The sequence below is a fragment of the Natator depressus genome, chromosome 2 (assembly GCF_965152275.1).
Source record: "Natator depressus isolate rNatDep1 chromosome 2, rNatDep2.hap1, whole genome shotgun sequence".
NCBI lineage: Eukaryota > Metazoa > Chordata > Testudines > Cheloniidae > Natator > Natator depressus.
The window spans coordinates 167,490,997-167,507,290 of record NC_134235.1 but is presented as its reverse complement, the minus strand read 5'-3'; the positions used below and the strand labels follow the sequence as shown (position 1 = coordinate 167,507,290).

Here is a 16,294-nt window from a genome sequence, read left to right as displayed (position 1 = left end):
TTTAATTGCTTTTCTTTTTAAATGAGTTTTTATCTTCCATTGCTTCAGAAGGACTCAATAGCTGATGTGACCAGAGACAGTATATTAGTGTTACTGAGAAACTCTCAGCTTTACTGGATCACACAAATCCCTCTGCTCTGCTTCCTGGATAATAGGAATCTAATGTTACAGGGTCATAAAGTCATTGAAAATAGCAGTGGAAAAGGCTTTCAGAGCATGTAGTGTTATGCCAAAATGCAATTGCTCCCTACAATATATTACTCAGTATATTTTTGAGGGTTTTAAAATCATCCTTAGTATCGTGTTCTTGTTGAGCAAAGAAATTGATTTGTAAAGAAGAAGGTGGGAAAGTCTGTGGTTACTATTAGTTGCTGATTTACTGGAGCACTTAGAAAGGTGCTGTAAAAAAAGAGGAAGATACATATCTTCACTTTTTGGGTTATGCAGCTTGGACAACTGTTAGGTTGTTTTGTTTTGCTTCCTCTTAATTTTTTCATGTCTTTAACAATGGGGTCTCACTAATATTTGTAAAAAGCTGTATTAAATTCAAGGCTGCATTATCCTTCACATCCTAGGAGCTGCATGACTGCTCTTGGCTTCCCTGTCTGTTTGCTTCTGACAAAAAATGGTTAATGGAAAGAGAGGATGTGGCTAGTTAAGTTATTGCTTTCTGTTTTAAAGGAACAGCACAATTGCTGTTCTAATGCTTTCATTTTAGGCACCTGACCTAAAACATGAATCAGTTCTCACTTCACATAAGTGTTGAGGTATCCTGGTGAAGTGACTAAAATGTAGGTCTCTGTCCATCTGTATTATATACTGGGGTGGTCAGAAGACTTTAGCTCTTAATTCTTTATCTTTTGTCATCAGTGCAGTGCTAAAACTATTAAAAGCAATGGAAATGTTATTCATCCTGTGAGCAGGTGTTATATCATTAGAGTGCCAACTGGTCACAGCTGGGACAAAAAGGATATGTCTTTAGGAGGTATTGAAAATCTCCTCTCCATTCAAAGCAAACAAGCTAAACAATCAACAAAGTACCATTGCTCAAGTACGTACGGGCTGTGGTCAGTTCCAAACAAAAAATCCAATGAAACTATTTTGGAGAGATTTTCTTGGATGAAATGAATATATCTGTTTTACAGAAATACATATGATAATATTAATAGGAGGTATTTAATCAAATAGATGGGATTAACAAAAGGGTAACATTTTTGTATTGATTTAATTATTGCTTTCCAGGGATATTTATTCTTGTGGTGATTCGTTCGTTGTCAGGGAATAAAATCTTTGTAAATATTTCACCAGTTGTATTGTTTCTTTTTTTCTCTCTCTCAGGAGAAAAGATGCTGGACTCTTGTCTTACAAAGAACATCTACCAGTGAGTCAAGTGGTGGTTGGAGATATTGACCGATCGGGATCAGAATCCAAGTTAACTGTGGGTCCTGTGCGCTGTCAAGGAGACCGTAAGTTTGCTGTTGCTCCTGATTAGCTTATAGCCCTGTTGGAACATAGGAAAACTTTGATTGTCTCCCCATCTAAGCTCATGCAAGTTACATTTTGCTCACAGCTGCTTCCTAGCAGAGTTTAAGATGTGCAGAGAAAGGGAAAGAAATGACCATAAAACCACCAATATAAGGGGCTCCGCTTTGGATCTAAAAGGTGGGCGTTCATCTTTCTTGTATGGTAAATGAGGCATCTTTGACTACCCAGCTAAGTTTATGATTATATAAACAGTAATACAAATAGCATAGGAGCAGCACTCGACAGCTGTGATGCTGCTGAGTGCTGCTGTTAATGCCATTAGCATTACTATTTATATCACCATAAACTAAGTTTATAGAGATATAAATAGTAGCATTATGGCTAAATGCATCCTTGTAAACTCAGGTTATAGCTGTGTAAAGTTTGACATTACTGCTATCAAGTACCATCCTCATCAGAGCTCAATGTTGACTTGTAAACCAGGGATGGGTCTCTGTAGCAGTTTCTAGTTTTAAACTTGTGTACTGGAGAGGGGATACATACCTTCCAGTTTGGTCTGTAGGAGGTGCAATATCAGAGTTATAAAGATTGAAGTGTATGTTTTATGTAGTAAATGATGGTAAGTGACTTCAAAATGAAAGAAAAGGAGTGAATTTGGCCTAGCCTTTATTGTCATTCATAAATATGTCTGGCAGAATGGGTCTTTGTGTTACTATCAGATGCATTTAGTCTGCTTTTCTGTTGGAGAATTTTTCTAATTTCTTCTCATTTTCTTTCTGTTTTCTGTTAATGTATTTGATGAATATTGTGTACAAACATATTTCATGGGATGCTTGCAAATTGTTCACAGAAACTAATTACTGTTTATTATTTGTGGTGTGTGACTGATCACCTGAGTCAGAAGTTACTCTTTCTGTTCCCTGATTTAGATGACTGACATTTTTATACAAGATTTTACAAATGATGAATAGGAAATAAGGAATCCAAATACTTTTTTCATCCACACATACCCTTCTTCATATGTTGCCCGAGTATCAGTATGAATAGAAATCTATATGAATTCGACTGTTCTCAAACATGAGTGTGAACAAAACTGCATTTGCTCAAATGTTCGTGAATAGCAAATAATAGGGGCTACTGGAACATAGTTGAATCCAACGGCTATTTGGGAAATGAATGAATTCCTAACAGTCCATTTGCATTGTACTCAGTCTGCTGTTTGAGTTATGCTGCCAAGTTTTGTGAAGCCATAAATCCTATCCTGTGAATAACTTTGTATTTATTTCCATGGCCCTGAATTCACCTTGAATTCCTGGCCAACCCCCAACCCCTGTGCATTCTCCCTTGGATTCTGGAGCCTTCTTCATTCCCTACCCTGTCAAACTTGCTGCTGTACTGCAGGTCAGGGCTGGGTGAAGAGATCTCTTTCTATTCCTCAAGCCCTCGCTGAGGATCATGAACTTTGTGTGGGCTGCATTGAAATCCTTTGGGGGAAAGAGATTTAGGCTGGGAAATTCAGCAGGCTTTGAACTATTTTCATTTTCAACAACCATCTAGGATTGGACTTGCTCAGCTGGGCAAAGGCTAGAGTGTCATTTAAATGGATTTTGGAAAAGAAATTTCCCAGACCCTTCAGGGCAAAGCTATGTCCTGTCCATCTGGCCAGTCCAGCCTTGTTGGTGGGCAAAGACAACCCATACCTGCCACTAGCGGAGAGGCAGAGTGAGTGCAGTGGTTTCAGCAGATGGTATTGAGCATGCTCACTCCAAGCCAAGCAGCAAATCTGGGGGGGGAATGCATGACCCCCCACCTCCACCCCAGACATCGCCTCTGTTGATGGGAACCATTTTGAATGTGAATTTCTGAAAATTATTTCAAAACACGGTCAGGGTGCCCATGTAGATGGGCTCATAAATACACAATATTGTGTATTCCTCGTGAAAACATCATTCTCCGTACTGGCCCTTTTATGACTCAGCCATACCCCTGATATAGCACTGAGTGATGGCCATTCTCCCTTTTGCTACCATGCAGTGCTAATGCTGCATTATTGCAGGCTAAAGTCTGTCCCTGCTGCCCGGAGCCTCCTAGCACCCCTCCCCTCCATGATGCTGCTAGCCGAACAACTGGAGCCGCATAGGATGGCTGATACAGAAGAGGCCATTCATGGCCTTTACAGAATGTCAGTTACACAAGCACCAGGCCGGGGATCTTTTGTTTTCCCCTCCTCCTTTTTTATTTATTTGTGTATTTAGCTGTGCAGGGAGGTTGGGGCTTGGAGGCGTGGAATGATCTGTCAGGAATGGTAACACAGATTGCCTTGGGGCTCCTGTGCACAGGGCCGGCTCTAGGTTTTTTGCTGCCCCAAGCTCCGAGAGCGCAACTGCCCAAGAAAAAAAAAAAAGGGTGGCCGGAATGCCGTGGAATTGTGCCGCCCCGAGCACATGCTTGCTTTGCTGGTGCCGAGAGCTGGTCCTGCCTGTGCATGGGACAGTGTTGTTAAGGGGCAGTTTGTTCATTTTCTAATGGAACTAACAAGACTTGCCCCCTTTACATTGATGGTCCTGTGTGCAAGACACTGGGCTAGGATTCAGGATGTCTGTATTCCATTCCAAGCTCTTCCACTCCAAGCTCTTCCACAAAGTTACTCTGTGACCTTAGTCAAGTAATTTAATCTCTCTGTGCCTCACTTCCTCATCTGTAAAAGGATACTTCCTTTCTCTGTCCGTTTTGAATGTAAACTCTTTGTAGCAAAGACCGTTTCTTACTAAGTGTTTGTACAATGCCCATGTGACGAGACACTCACCTCTTGTGAGCACCTCCTGTCGGTTAAGTGCAAACCTGCACACAAACTCTCTCTCTCCTTCCGGCGCCCCCTGTCAGCGGTTAACCTCATCGGAGGGTCTTCAGTGACCCAGCCCTCCAGCTAAATCACACAGTCAAACTCATGAACGAACCACTTCTGGGGTAAAAAAAAAAAAAAAGGACCAACAGGGCCTATGCAGTGCCCTTGTCAGTATCTGGGTCTGCAGCCCTGTCTCTGGGCTCAGCTCTCAGCCCCTTCTGGGCTAGCTTTAAGTCTGTATCTTCCCTGGCATAGAGCAGTGCCCCCTGGACTTTCTCACTGGAGGCTCTTCAAGTCCTGCCCTTCACTTAGGCCTCTAAACAAGTCTTATCCCCTTCTCAGAGCTTAGGCCACCTTGCCTAAGCTCTGGCCCTCCCACTACTCCAGGTCCAAATCCAGGGACCCTACAAATAGAAACCATGTGCTGCTTCCTTTAATAATTGCTACTGCTATTCCCTGGATCATTTCCCATGTAGCCCCTTCCTCTTCACCCTTACCTCAGGGCTGAAGTTCTTCCTCACCAAATGCCAATGTCACCAGAACTTGTCTTCTGGCTCTCCCTTGAGCTTCAGCAAGGAGCACCTTCATAGCTCCTCTAGTCCCCACCAGGAACTGTTCTGCATAGACCATGCAGCTCCTTTTAACTTGATATGCTGTGCTTTGATTGGCTGCTTCCCTGCAGCCCCTCTAGGTGGGCCTGGAGGACCCACCTTCACTGCTCATTTTCTGGGGTGGAGTGTAGTAGGACCACAAGGCCTCCAGCAGGGGTCCTAAAAGGGCCTGGTACACCCAGTCACAGTTCATCAAAATGGGGTTTCAGCCTTAATTGGGCTCTCTACGCAGTGCCGCTTTTCAAATAATAGAGTAGTAATAATAAGAATAAACATTTAGAGGGAATAAATGGGAAGGTGATTGGTTTTTGTTTTTTTTATAATTTGTAGCTGGATCAGAACTTTAGAGAACCTAGAGGGAATGTGAGCCCTGCCTATAAAACTAATGCTGTATCCCAGGCCAGTGGTAGGTGAAGAGATCCCTTCAAATACCATACCCATCTGACCAACGATTAGAAATGGTCAGAAAATGGAATTTCCGTCCCCCAACATTTCCCAACCGGTTTTCATTTCACATTGGAACGAAAAATCAAAAATTTAAAAAAATTTCATGGGATGGAATTTAAATAGATAGATTAGATTCTAAAACATTGAAATAACTTTATCAACATCTAACATTTTGACCTTTTAGGATCAGAATATGAAGTGCAATAGTGGCCATTTTGAATTCAATTCTCAGTGTGTCATTTAGTCAGTGTGATGAGAGGAAGGAGGGTGAGAGGTAGAAGGACTGACACACAAAATAAATAAATATGTATTACATCAATAGACAAGGATATGAGATGGAGGTGGGGAAAGTAGGTAGATGAATGAGGGATCCCTCACTGGTGAATATGGTGCTCAGACATTTAGGAGCATTTCTCAGAGGTTGCACGGCAACCAAATGTGGCTGTCAGCCACTGCTGCAAAAGAAGCTCCCATGTCTCCATGGGAAGGGATTCCAGCACCAGTGCCCTGTGGTGCCACCTTCATAGGAGGCACCCAGAGGGCCTCATCCTAAAGCCAGCATCCCCGTATCATCTGCCACCTGCCCCAACCTCAGGCTGGCTTTCCAGCACCTGCTCCCCCATGTCCCCAGATTGCAGCCCCTAACCCCTCACCCAGGTCCTGTCCTGGAGGAGTGGGACTGGGCATAGATGCACCTGGAAGCTGTGAAGGAGCAGGCTACAGAGCTGCTCTTCTGGGGTGGGGGGGGAGGTTCAAGGGATGAGCTGCCATCTCAAGCCAGGGTGTTGCAGGAAGATTGCAGCCCACAAAAGGCCACTGGAGGCCCAAAAGCATCTCCATGACAGATACCTTCAAGAGCAGGCAGGGTACCTAAAGTGAAAACCGTCTTCCCTGGCCCCGTTTGTGGAGGAAGACGGTTCTAGCCCCACAGAGCTGATGTAATAGATTCAGGGTAGGTGGTCCCCTCCTTAGTATTTGTTTGTGTTGATTTTTTAAAAAAGGCCTGTTGTTACTTGAGACCTAGAACACCATGTCTAACACCTGCATGCATTCTGTACTGTTTAGGGCCTGCCACACACAGCATTGGTGCCATGTGGCTCCTTTATCTTCCTGCCTCCCTCCTTCTACCTGGGTCTCCTTCCTGCTCCCTGGAGTTGCATGATAATGATGCTGGCTCCCAACCATGCACGCAGTATACGCATGAGTTTGTTATATTATTGGCACCCACAACTCAAGAATTGTGCTCTGTTTAGCATCATCTCCTACTTTGGTGTGTCCCTGATCAGCACGCCTTGGTTGGGTTCCTAAAAACAATTTGAAGGAAATGTTCTGGAGTTGGTTTCTCATTTTAAACAAACGATTATTTTATTTAGGAAACAACAAATGGGAAATTTTATCCATAATTTTTACTTTTGATTTGTAGGCTAGGTCACCGTGACAGTGCAGGTGATCCAAAACTTTCCCTGTACTCCCCCTTCTCCAATCAACACTCCATGCCTATATCCACTCAGCTGCTTTGTGGCTCCAACACTGAACTCAGTAACAGACTAGATCTGAGAGCGATTCTGAAAAATCTGTGTACCATTGCACTGTGACAGGTACACACCCAAATATCAAGAAACTTAATCTAGTGGAGCCACACCCACAGGCTGTTTTCACATTATTAGCCAAGCAATGTGAGGTCTAACACACAAGTCAATGACATTTCTAAATATGGATTTAGGAGCCTAACTGTAGGCACCCATAGTTGAACATGTTGGTAAGGGTTTCTCTAATGAGAGACATGCTGTAAAAGCAGTATGTGTATTGCCAAAATACCTAATTACTGTAGTCTTGGATCTCTAATGTAAAGTAAGGAACACTGGGAATGCAAAATGTTTTATTGCACAGTTTAATTGCTCTTTTGTTGCAAATATAGATAGTTTTGAGACTCTTCCTTCAGAAAGGGAGGCTTATCCTTGGTCATATTAGTGATTATTTCCTGTTCTCCTGATTCATGACCCATTAGAGACTGCTTTGGGCAAGCTTGGACTGTGGATGTCACATCTCAGAAACCTGTGACTGAGAAAAACACTATACTTCCTTGCACTTCTGGTCTGTGAAAACATGCCCCCAAAAAACTTGCTACTCTGTGAAAATATGCTCATTATTTCTAAATAATTATGCAGAATATTTTTTGTTGGAGGGATCTTTTGCAGGGATTGTTATAGAATCTTGTAAATTAGCTTAATAAATTATGCTGAAAAACATTCTGAAACTTGGTTGGGCATGATTCTTCAACTTTGTATTGCAAGATAACTTCTTCATCTTTGACTCTGAGTCACAAAACTAAGTCTGCTATATACAAGTAGCCAACAGAAGGCCCTCCTCTTCTCTAAGGATTTCCTTGTTGCCCTACAAGCCAGCAGTGCTCCACTCAGCTAATGCTTAAGGCTTTATAGATTCATCTGCTCTGTGTGGCAAAAATCCCATGGATCTTTCCCTGGGTGTATCCTGTACATTGCATAAGATATTCAGTCTCTGTCTTTTTCCATTGTGTCATTTTAGTGTTGCAGAATATTTTAAAAATATTGAATTGGGCCTTCTGAATGGCAGACTTAGAGCAGACTTAACCAGTTTTTAGCAAAACAGGTGGACTCTGCTCAATGTGAGTTCGGCACGATACCACATTCAAACTTTAAGCAAGCACTTTAAGGTGTGACCAAAAGTATTGTTCTCGAATTGTTCCATTAGATGTATTGTGCTAATGTTGTAGCAATGAAAAGTAATTGATACAGATTTTTTGGTCCATCTAAGCTACACTCAATGCTGCCATGGGAGAGAGGAAAGCAAAGTGGTTCTATGTAATCTTTGCATTCCCCCAATCCTGATGGCAGAAAGGGACTGTTCTAAATTGTGCCCGGTTGCCTCTGGAGCTAAGGATTATTGTAGGGAAACAACATTCTATTCACACTTCTTTCTCCAAAGGAATGTCCTCTACACCAGGAACAGAAAGAGGGGTGGTGATTCTGCATCATCTGTGAATTCCCACTATCCTCAGGAGGCCAGTTAAACTGTTTATACAGACTCTTCATTAGCAGAATTGCAGTAATACAGTGGGGACACCTATTGTGGTATGCACTGTACAAACACATAACAAAAAGATAGTCCCTGCCCAGTCTCTTTCTGCTGCTGGAGTGGTGCAAAGGGACTGCAGCAAGTGTGAGAAGGCACACTGCCAGAGCCTTTCACTGTGGTGGAGAAAGGCTCTAGCAGCCACTGCCTGAGCCTTTTACTACTGCCTCTCCTCTGTAGAACCTTCACTACAGGAGGAAAAGGCTCTGGCGGCAGAGAGGCAGCAGGACTCTGCACTGCTAAAAATAGCAGTGTAGATATGGGAGGCATTGTTTCGGCATTGAGAGAGCCATGTCGTGTAAATACCCTAAGGTTCAGATGTGTTGGGCACTCTGCTCTATCTGCTCTCCTAAGCTGTGCCTCATTGTCTACACGGCTATTTATACCTTTGTAGCTGGGCATGCAATGTCTGTACACTATAAGCTGCCATAAATGTTACTCCTGGAGGGAATTTTGTGCCACTGCATGGGCACAGAATTCATGGCCCCTGCAGATTTCTTTGCTTCCCCGCAGTAAAATGACTTCTGATGGGGAAGCAAAGGGAAGTGGCAAGAGCGGTCATGCGCCCCCTCTTTGGCAGTGCAGACTGGTCGGTTTGGGCACATAGAGCAGCCAGTAGAGATGTAAATCACCACGGGAGGGCTGGGTAGTGTGTGTGTGTGTGTGTGTGTGTGTGTGAGAGAGAGAGAGCCTGTCCATCTCACTCGCTCTTGCTGCATGCTCGGCATAGACGGGCAGGGCTTTGGGGTGTTTCTGAAGAGATGGGTGTGGGGCTAGCTCTGTTCCCTTAGGCAGAGCAGAATGTAGCAGCCTGCCTGCTTAGTCAATTGTTCACATTGTTCTTAGTGAATTCCCGCAGGACTATAAAACAGGTGCAAAAATTTTAAGGCTCCTTTATATTACCAGAGTGGTGTAAAGGAGCCTTATTGTAAATGACAGTATGGCCTTATAAATGCTTATGGTGCTTTAGTGATTAGAACTGGTCTAAATTTTTGGACTGAAAAAATTTCCTATCAAAATGTGCTCCATGAACTGTTTGCTACTGACCTTTTTGGAGATGGTCAGTAGCCAGTATAAATTGTGAGTTTGAGTTCCCAGCCCTCACTTGCTTTTCAGTTGCCTATGATGTAACACTGAGCATATGGCTGCATATATTTGTTGATTAATAACTAGAAGTAAAGGGGCAATACTAGCTACATTATTATTAGACAGAGGGGGTTTGGTGATTTCCTCCAATGCTCCCCACTTCCATTATCCATCCATTGTATTGTAGTTTAAATAAATTGCCAAAATAATTGAAACCAGCTTGATTATATTGCGTTATTTTGACAAAAATGTGCAGAATTTTGCAGAATTTTAAAATATTGTGCACAGAATTTTTAATTTTTGGTGCAGAATTTTTAATGTTTTGGTGCAGAATTACCCCAGGAGTAAAATGTAGACAGACCTTTAGATGGTGTTGTGCATTTTGAGGAAGTTTCTGCGCATTGTACTAAGATATCTGCACACAACTCACAAAGACAAAACAGCACTGGTTGCACTCAGTTCATATTTTCAGTGTTTTCTTCACACACATATTCCAGATCATAATTTTATGGTTCAGGGTGAATTGCACAGCAGATTCCACTGCCACAGAATTTGTGAGGCCTTGACTTCAAATAAATTTTGGAATATGGCAGGGTCTTTCTTTGTGAGCTCTTTCTGCACTATGGGTCCCCTTTCCTTTGTGCTGTTGCTGCTAGAAGGTGAGGAGAAAAATTCAAGGGTTTTTAGATTTTTGCTTCTTGAATTTATATATTTTTTCACTTCTACTTGTGTGGTTTTTATTCTCTCAGTGAGTCTTTCTGATCAAAGAGCCATGACTCACTACTTATGTTTGACTCCCATTATCTTTTATCTCTGAGATGGGGAGGAAAGAGCTTCTGCACTTACTGCAGCTGTCTCCACTTAGGGTTTCAGGAAGTCCAGCAGCAGCCCTATTTATGTGGAATCATGTGACAGAGGAAAAAAATCTCCTTGACAGATGATAGAAATTCAGGAACTAATCAAAACTCTGTTTCTACACTAGTCCATTGATCTCTTGTGTTCTCCAGGGAAATATACCATGAGCTCTTTATTCATTGATCCTTTTCCTGTGCTTCGTGATTACTGCTTGCATGATTTGATACTTTGTTCCTTTTGTTTCTGAGTATTGGTCTTGTTGTTTTAATCTTGCATTTTCTTTTGAAAGCTATTAATAAAGTTGGCTTAATAAATAATGTAATGTTTTGGATTGGTTCTTGATTTTTGTACAGATGTATTTTACTGAGACTGGCAGTTTGCACTGAAATCACTCTTTCTAGACTTTAAAAAAGATGATCGATGCTCACAAGAACATTTCCTTTGCCAGGTGTGTTTGTATTCCTTAGATACGGTACTTGACATGTATCACATGTACAGGTCAATAACCTCGCATTCTAATGAAGTTTCATTAGCGATCATAAGAAATAAGCTTACTGATTCATATGTTCACTTTAAGACTGTTTTCATCATTTCCCAAAAGGGGAAGGCATTTACTAGAGCTCCATAAATCCATTAAACTGAAATCCTCCCAGGGACAATAAATCCATTCCTGTTAGTTTCAGCTGATCTGTACATGGAAAAAAACTCATATAAAGTTCACTAATCTTGTTTAAGCAACATGATGTGATGTCTGTTAAACATTGTCTCCTTAACATGATATCCTACATAATAGTTCTGTGTCACAGGAAAACCCCAAAGCAAATGATATGCTCAGCAAAATAAAGACATAAATTAAAAGCCATGTTTATTGTAACAAGGCTGGCCTAGTGATTTGTTAAAATATATGCTCACATCTCCCTGACCCTTACATCCTCTGGTTTTGTTTGAACCTGGTTTTCAGTGATATCACCCAAGGTTCAGAAAAAAAAATCACAGCCTCAGTATGAGCTTGTAATTCTCAGTTGGACCTTAAACTCATAAACAAGGTCAGTTTTTTAATAGGATGCACAGTGTGTTGACTAATCAGGCCAGCTGTGGTGTCAGTATTAAATACATCAGTGTGTTATGTTAGTAGGTGTCACAGCTGAGCAACAATTTATATAGGTAATGATAAATAAAACAGCTGTTTCAGAATTTGAGCAGGAGAAGGTCTACTACCATGTCTTATTTCAGAGTAACAGCCGTGTTAGTCTGTACTCGCAAAAAGAAAAGGAGTACTTGTGGCATCTTAGAGACTAACCAATTTATTTGAGCATAAGCTTTCGTGAGCTACAGCTCACTTCATCGGATGCATACTGTGGAAAGTGTAGAAGATCTTTTATACACACAAAGCATGAAAGAATACCTCCCCCCACCCCACTCTCCTGCTGGCAATAGCTTATCTAAAGTGACCACTCTCCTTACAATGTGTATGATAATCAAGGTGGGCCATTTCCAGCACAAATCCAGGGTTTAACAAAAATCCGCACAGACACACCCCTAGAACTCCGACCTGGGATATTCTATCTACTACCCAAGATCCATAAACCTGGAAATCCTGGGTGCCCCATCATCTGAGGCATTAGCACCCTGACAGCAGGATTGTCTGGCTATGTAGACTCCCTCCTCAGGCCCTACGCTACCAGCACTCCCAGCTACCTTCGAGACACTGACTTCCTGAGGAAACTACAATCCATCGGTGATCTTCCTGATAACACCATCCTGGCCACTATGGATGTAGAAGCCCTCTACACCAACATTCCACACAAAGATGGACTACAAGCCGTCAAGAACACTATCCCCGATAATGTCACGGCTAACCTGGTGGCTGAACTTTGTGACTTTGTCCTTACCCATAACTATTTTACATTTGGGGACAATGTATACCTTCAAATCAGCGCCACTGCTATGGGTACCCGCATGGCCCCACAGTATGCCAACATTTTTATGGCTGACTTAGAACAACGCTTCCTCACCTCTCGTCCCCTAACGCCCCTACTCTACTTGCACTATATTGATGACATCTTCATCATCTGGACCCATGGAAAAGAAGCCCTTGAGGAATTCCACCATGATTTCAACAATTTCCATCCCACCATCAACCTCAGCCTGGTCCAGTCCACACAAGAGATCCACTTCCTGGACACTACAGTGCTAATAAACGATGGTCACATAAAAACCACCCTATACCGGAAACCTACTGACTGCTATTCCTACCTACATGCCTCCAGCTTTCACCCTGACCACACCACACGATCCATCGTCTATAGCCAAGCTCTGCGATACAACCGCATTTGCTCCAACCCCTCAGACAGAGACAAACACCTACAAGATCTCTATCAAGCATTCTTACAACTACAATACCCACCTGCGGAAGTGAAGAAACAGATTGATAGAGCCAGAAGAGTTCCCAGAAGTCACCTACTACAGGACAGGCCTAACAAAGAAAATAACAGAACGCCACTAGCCGTCACCTTCAGCCCCCAACTAAAACCCCTCCAACGCATTATTAAGGATCTACAACCTATCCTGAAGGATGACCCAACACTCTCACAAGTCTTGGGAGACAGGCCAGTCCTTGCCTACGGGACAGCCCCCCAATCTGAAGCAAATACTCACCAGCAACCACATACCACACAACAGAACCACTAACCCAGGAACCTATCCTTGCAACAAAGCCCGTTGCCAACTGTGTCCACATATCTATTCAGGGGACACCATCACAGGGCCTAATAACATCAGCCACACTATCAGAGGCTCGTTCACCTGCACATCCACCAATGTGATATATGCCATCATGTGCCAGCAATGCCCCTCTGTCATGTACATTGGTCAAACTGGACAGTCTCTACGTAAAAGAATAAATGGACACAAATCAGATGTCAAGAATTATAACATTCATAAACCAGTCGGAGAACACTTCAATCTCTCTGGTCACGCGATTACAGACATGAAAGTTGCGATATTACAACAGAAAAACTTCAAATCCAGACTCCAGCGAGAAACTGTTGAATTGGAATTCATTTGCAAATTGGATACAATTAACTTAGGCTTGAATAGAGACTGGGAGTGGCTAAGTCATTATGCAAGGTAACCTATTTCCCCTTGTTTTTTCCTAAACCCCCCCTCCCCCTCAGACATTCTTGTTAAACCCTGGATTTGTGCTGGAAATGGCCCACCTTGATTATCATACACATTGTAAGGAGAGTGGTCACTTTAGATAAGCTATTACCAGCAGGAGAGTGGGTTTGTGTGGGGGGGGGGGGGTGAGAAAACCTGGATTTGTGCTGGAAATGGCCCAACTTGATTATCATACACATTGTAAGGAGAGTGATCACTTTAGATAAGCTATTGCTAGCAGGAGAGTGGGGTGCGGGGAGGTATTTTTTCATGCTTTGTGTGTATAAAAGATCTTCTACACTTTCCACAGTATGCATCCAATGAAGTGAGCTGTAGCTCACAAAAGCTTATGATCAAATAAATTGGTTAGTCTCTAAGGTGCCACAAGTACTCCTTTTCTTTTTACCATGTCTTAGGCAATATTGCAATAATAGAAGTCTTTACCTTTTTGTTCACTGGACATGGAAACAGTGTGACAAATGCAAATTATCTGGGTAATGATAAAGGAAGACCAATATTTTCAAACTTAGCTGCCTACAGTTAGGTGCCTAAATCAGTAAGTAGTCACGTACATAGATGTGGCCTCATTTTCAAAGCCTATAGCTCCTGTTGACTTCAATGTAAGTTGGTTCGGTTTGATAGCTGGAGGTAGCTTGAAATTCAGGCCATTTCTATTAAGGTTCCTAATTATTCAGTTTTTAAAATGTTAACCTCAAGCTTTGCTTTGTATAGGTGCCTGTTGCTATATATTTCTTTAAAGATGGTCAAAACTCAGAATTTCTATTCTATGGGAAATTCCAACATTTCAAATTGGAACAAAACCAAAAAACGTTTGAAATTTCCTACAAAACTAAATATTTGGGGGAAAAAAACATTGTTTCAGGTCAGTCAAAACATTCTGCTTTCATAAAATCTAAATGTTTCATTCCAATTTTGACTTTATTTTATAATTTATAATATAAAATTTACAATATAATATAAATTTAAATAAATTTCTAAATGAAAAGTCATTTTGAGATGAAACATCAAAATATGTTGTTCTGATATAAAGTCAAAATGTTCCACTCCAGCTTTATGAACCTTTCCCCCTTTTTTCATTTTTTTCCAAAATGAAGTTTTGTCAATATTGACTTCTTTCACTGGAAAGTTTCAACCTGCTCTAACTTTTTACTTGTTTTGCCTGCCCTTATACATGTATGAGAAACCTCCAAAGAAATGTTAGCAACCGCAAGATGTTGATTTTTGTGTCGCCCTGTGGTACTCTTCCCTGAGTCAGTATTCAGTAATGCCTCAGTGTGGTATTGTCAGGGTTCCCTCCCCACTCTGAACTCTGGGGTGCAGATATGGGGACCTGCATGAAAGACCCCCTAAGCATATTTCTACCAGCTTAGGTTAAAAACTTCCCCAAGGCACAAATTCTTCCTTGTCCTTGGACGGTATTGCTGCCACCACCAAGTGAATTAGACAAAGATACAGGAAAAGGACCACTTGGAGTTCCTGTTTCCCCAAAATACCCCACCAAGCCCCTTCACCCCCTTCCCTGGGGAGGCTTGAGAATAATATACAAACCAAATAAGTAAACAACGTGAGCACAGACCAGACCCTTGGGTTTTTAGGACACTAAAAACCAATCAGGTTCTTAAAAGCAGAACTTTATTATAAAGAAAAAAGTAAAAGAAACACCCCTATAAAATCAGGATGGAAGGTAATTTTACAGGGTAATAAGATTTAAAACACAGAAGATTCCCCTTTAGGCAAAACTTTAAGGTTACAGAAAACAGGAATATACCTGCCTCTTAGCATAGGAAAAATTCACAAGCTAAAACAAAAGATAATCTAATGCATTTCCTTGCTTTACTTACAATTTTTGTAACCTTAGATGCTTATTTCAAGTAGGGTTTTAGCAGAGATTTTTTTTTCCTGTCTGGTCCCTCTCTCTGTCCCAAGAGAGCACAAACAAAGAGAGCACAAACAAAACCTCCCCCCACAGATTTGAAAGGATCTTCTTCCCTTATTGGTCCTTTTGGTCAGGTGCCAACCAGGTTATTTAAGCTTCTTAACCCCTTACAGGTAAAGGAGGGACTTTATGCTACCCTTAGCTGTACGTTTATGACAGGTGCTCTGAGGTATTGTGATGTTAAAAGTGCCATTTTAGGGGTGACATTTGAAAGCTAGATTCTGACTACTCGGGTGGATTGATTCAACATGTTTGGAATGCTGAAAGCATCCTGCCCTGCCTGGTAAATAACCCTGTGTTTGTAGGTGATCCAAGAGACTAATAACCATTTCAATATATGCTATTTCATAAACCACCAGGAACAAAACTAATGCTATATAGTATTAGAATGCTTGAGAATGCCATTTCTAGCTTGCTTAGATATTCCAAAGCAAATTCGTCAAAACAGTGGGATTTTTTAAAAAGTGTGTTTACATATGAGTGGACCTGATTCTCCACTAGCTTGCACCTTTTTTGAGTCATTTTCTCTTGTTTAAAGAGGAAATAAATCTGTACATGGTCAAGATGCATTTTCCACACATTTTGCACAGATATAATTGACTACAAGCAGTGGCGAATCAGGTCTATAAGAGAGAATATGACAGTGACCAACTGTTACAATTCAGGGTTAGCTATACCTTTGACCCCTCACTCAGTTTCTCCATAGGTACCCTTTCAAGTGATACACCCTGTGCC

At 41.8% G+C, this 16,294-nt stretch overlaps 1 protein-coding gene across 2 annotated transcripts in view; it reads left to right on the top strand.

The window, feature by feature from the left end:
• Window positions 1-16,294, top strand: part of CNTNAP2 (contactin associated protein 2) — a 1,640,949-nt gene that overhangs the window by 1,379,693 nt on the left and 244,962 nt on the right. For both annotated transcript variants that reach the window (XM_074945269.1, XM_074945270.1), the window contains exon 15: window positions 1,339-1,466. In XM_074945269.1, the coding sequence (XP_074801370.1) occupies window positions 1,339-1,466 (128 nt within the window). The remainder of the gene's footprint in view (window positions 1-1,338; window positions 1,467-16,294) is intronic.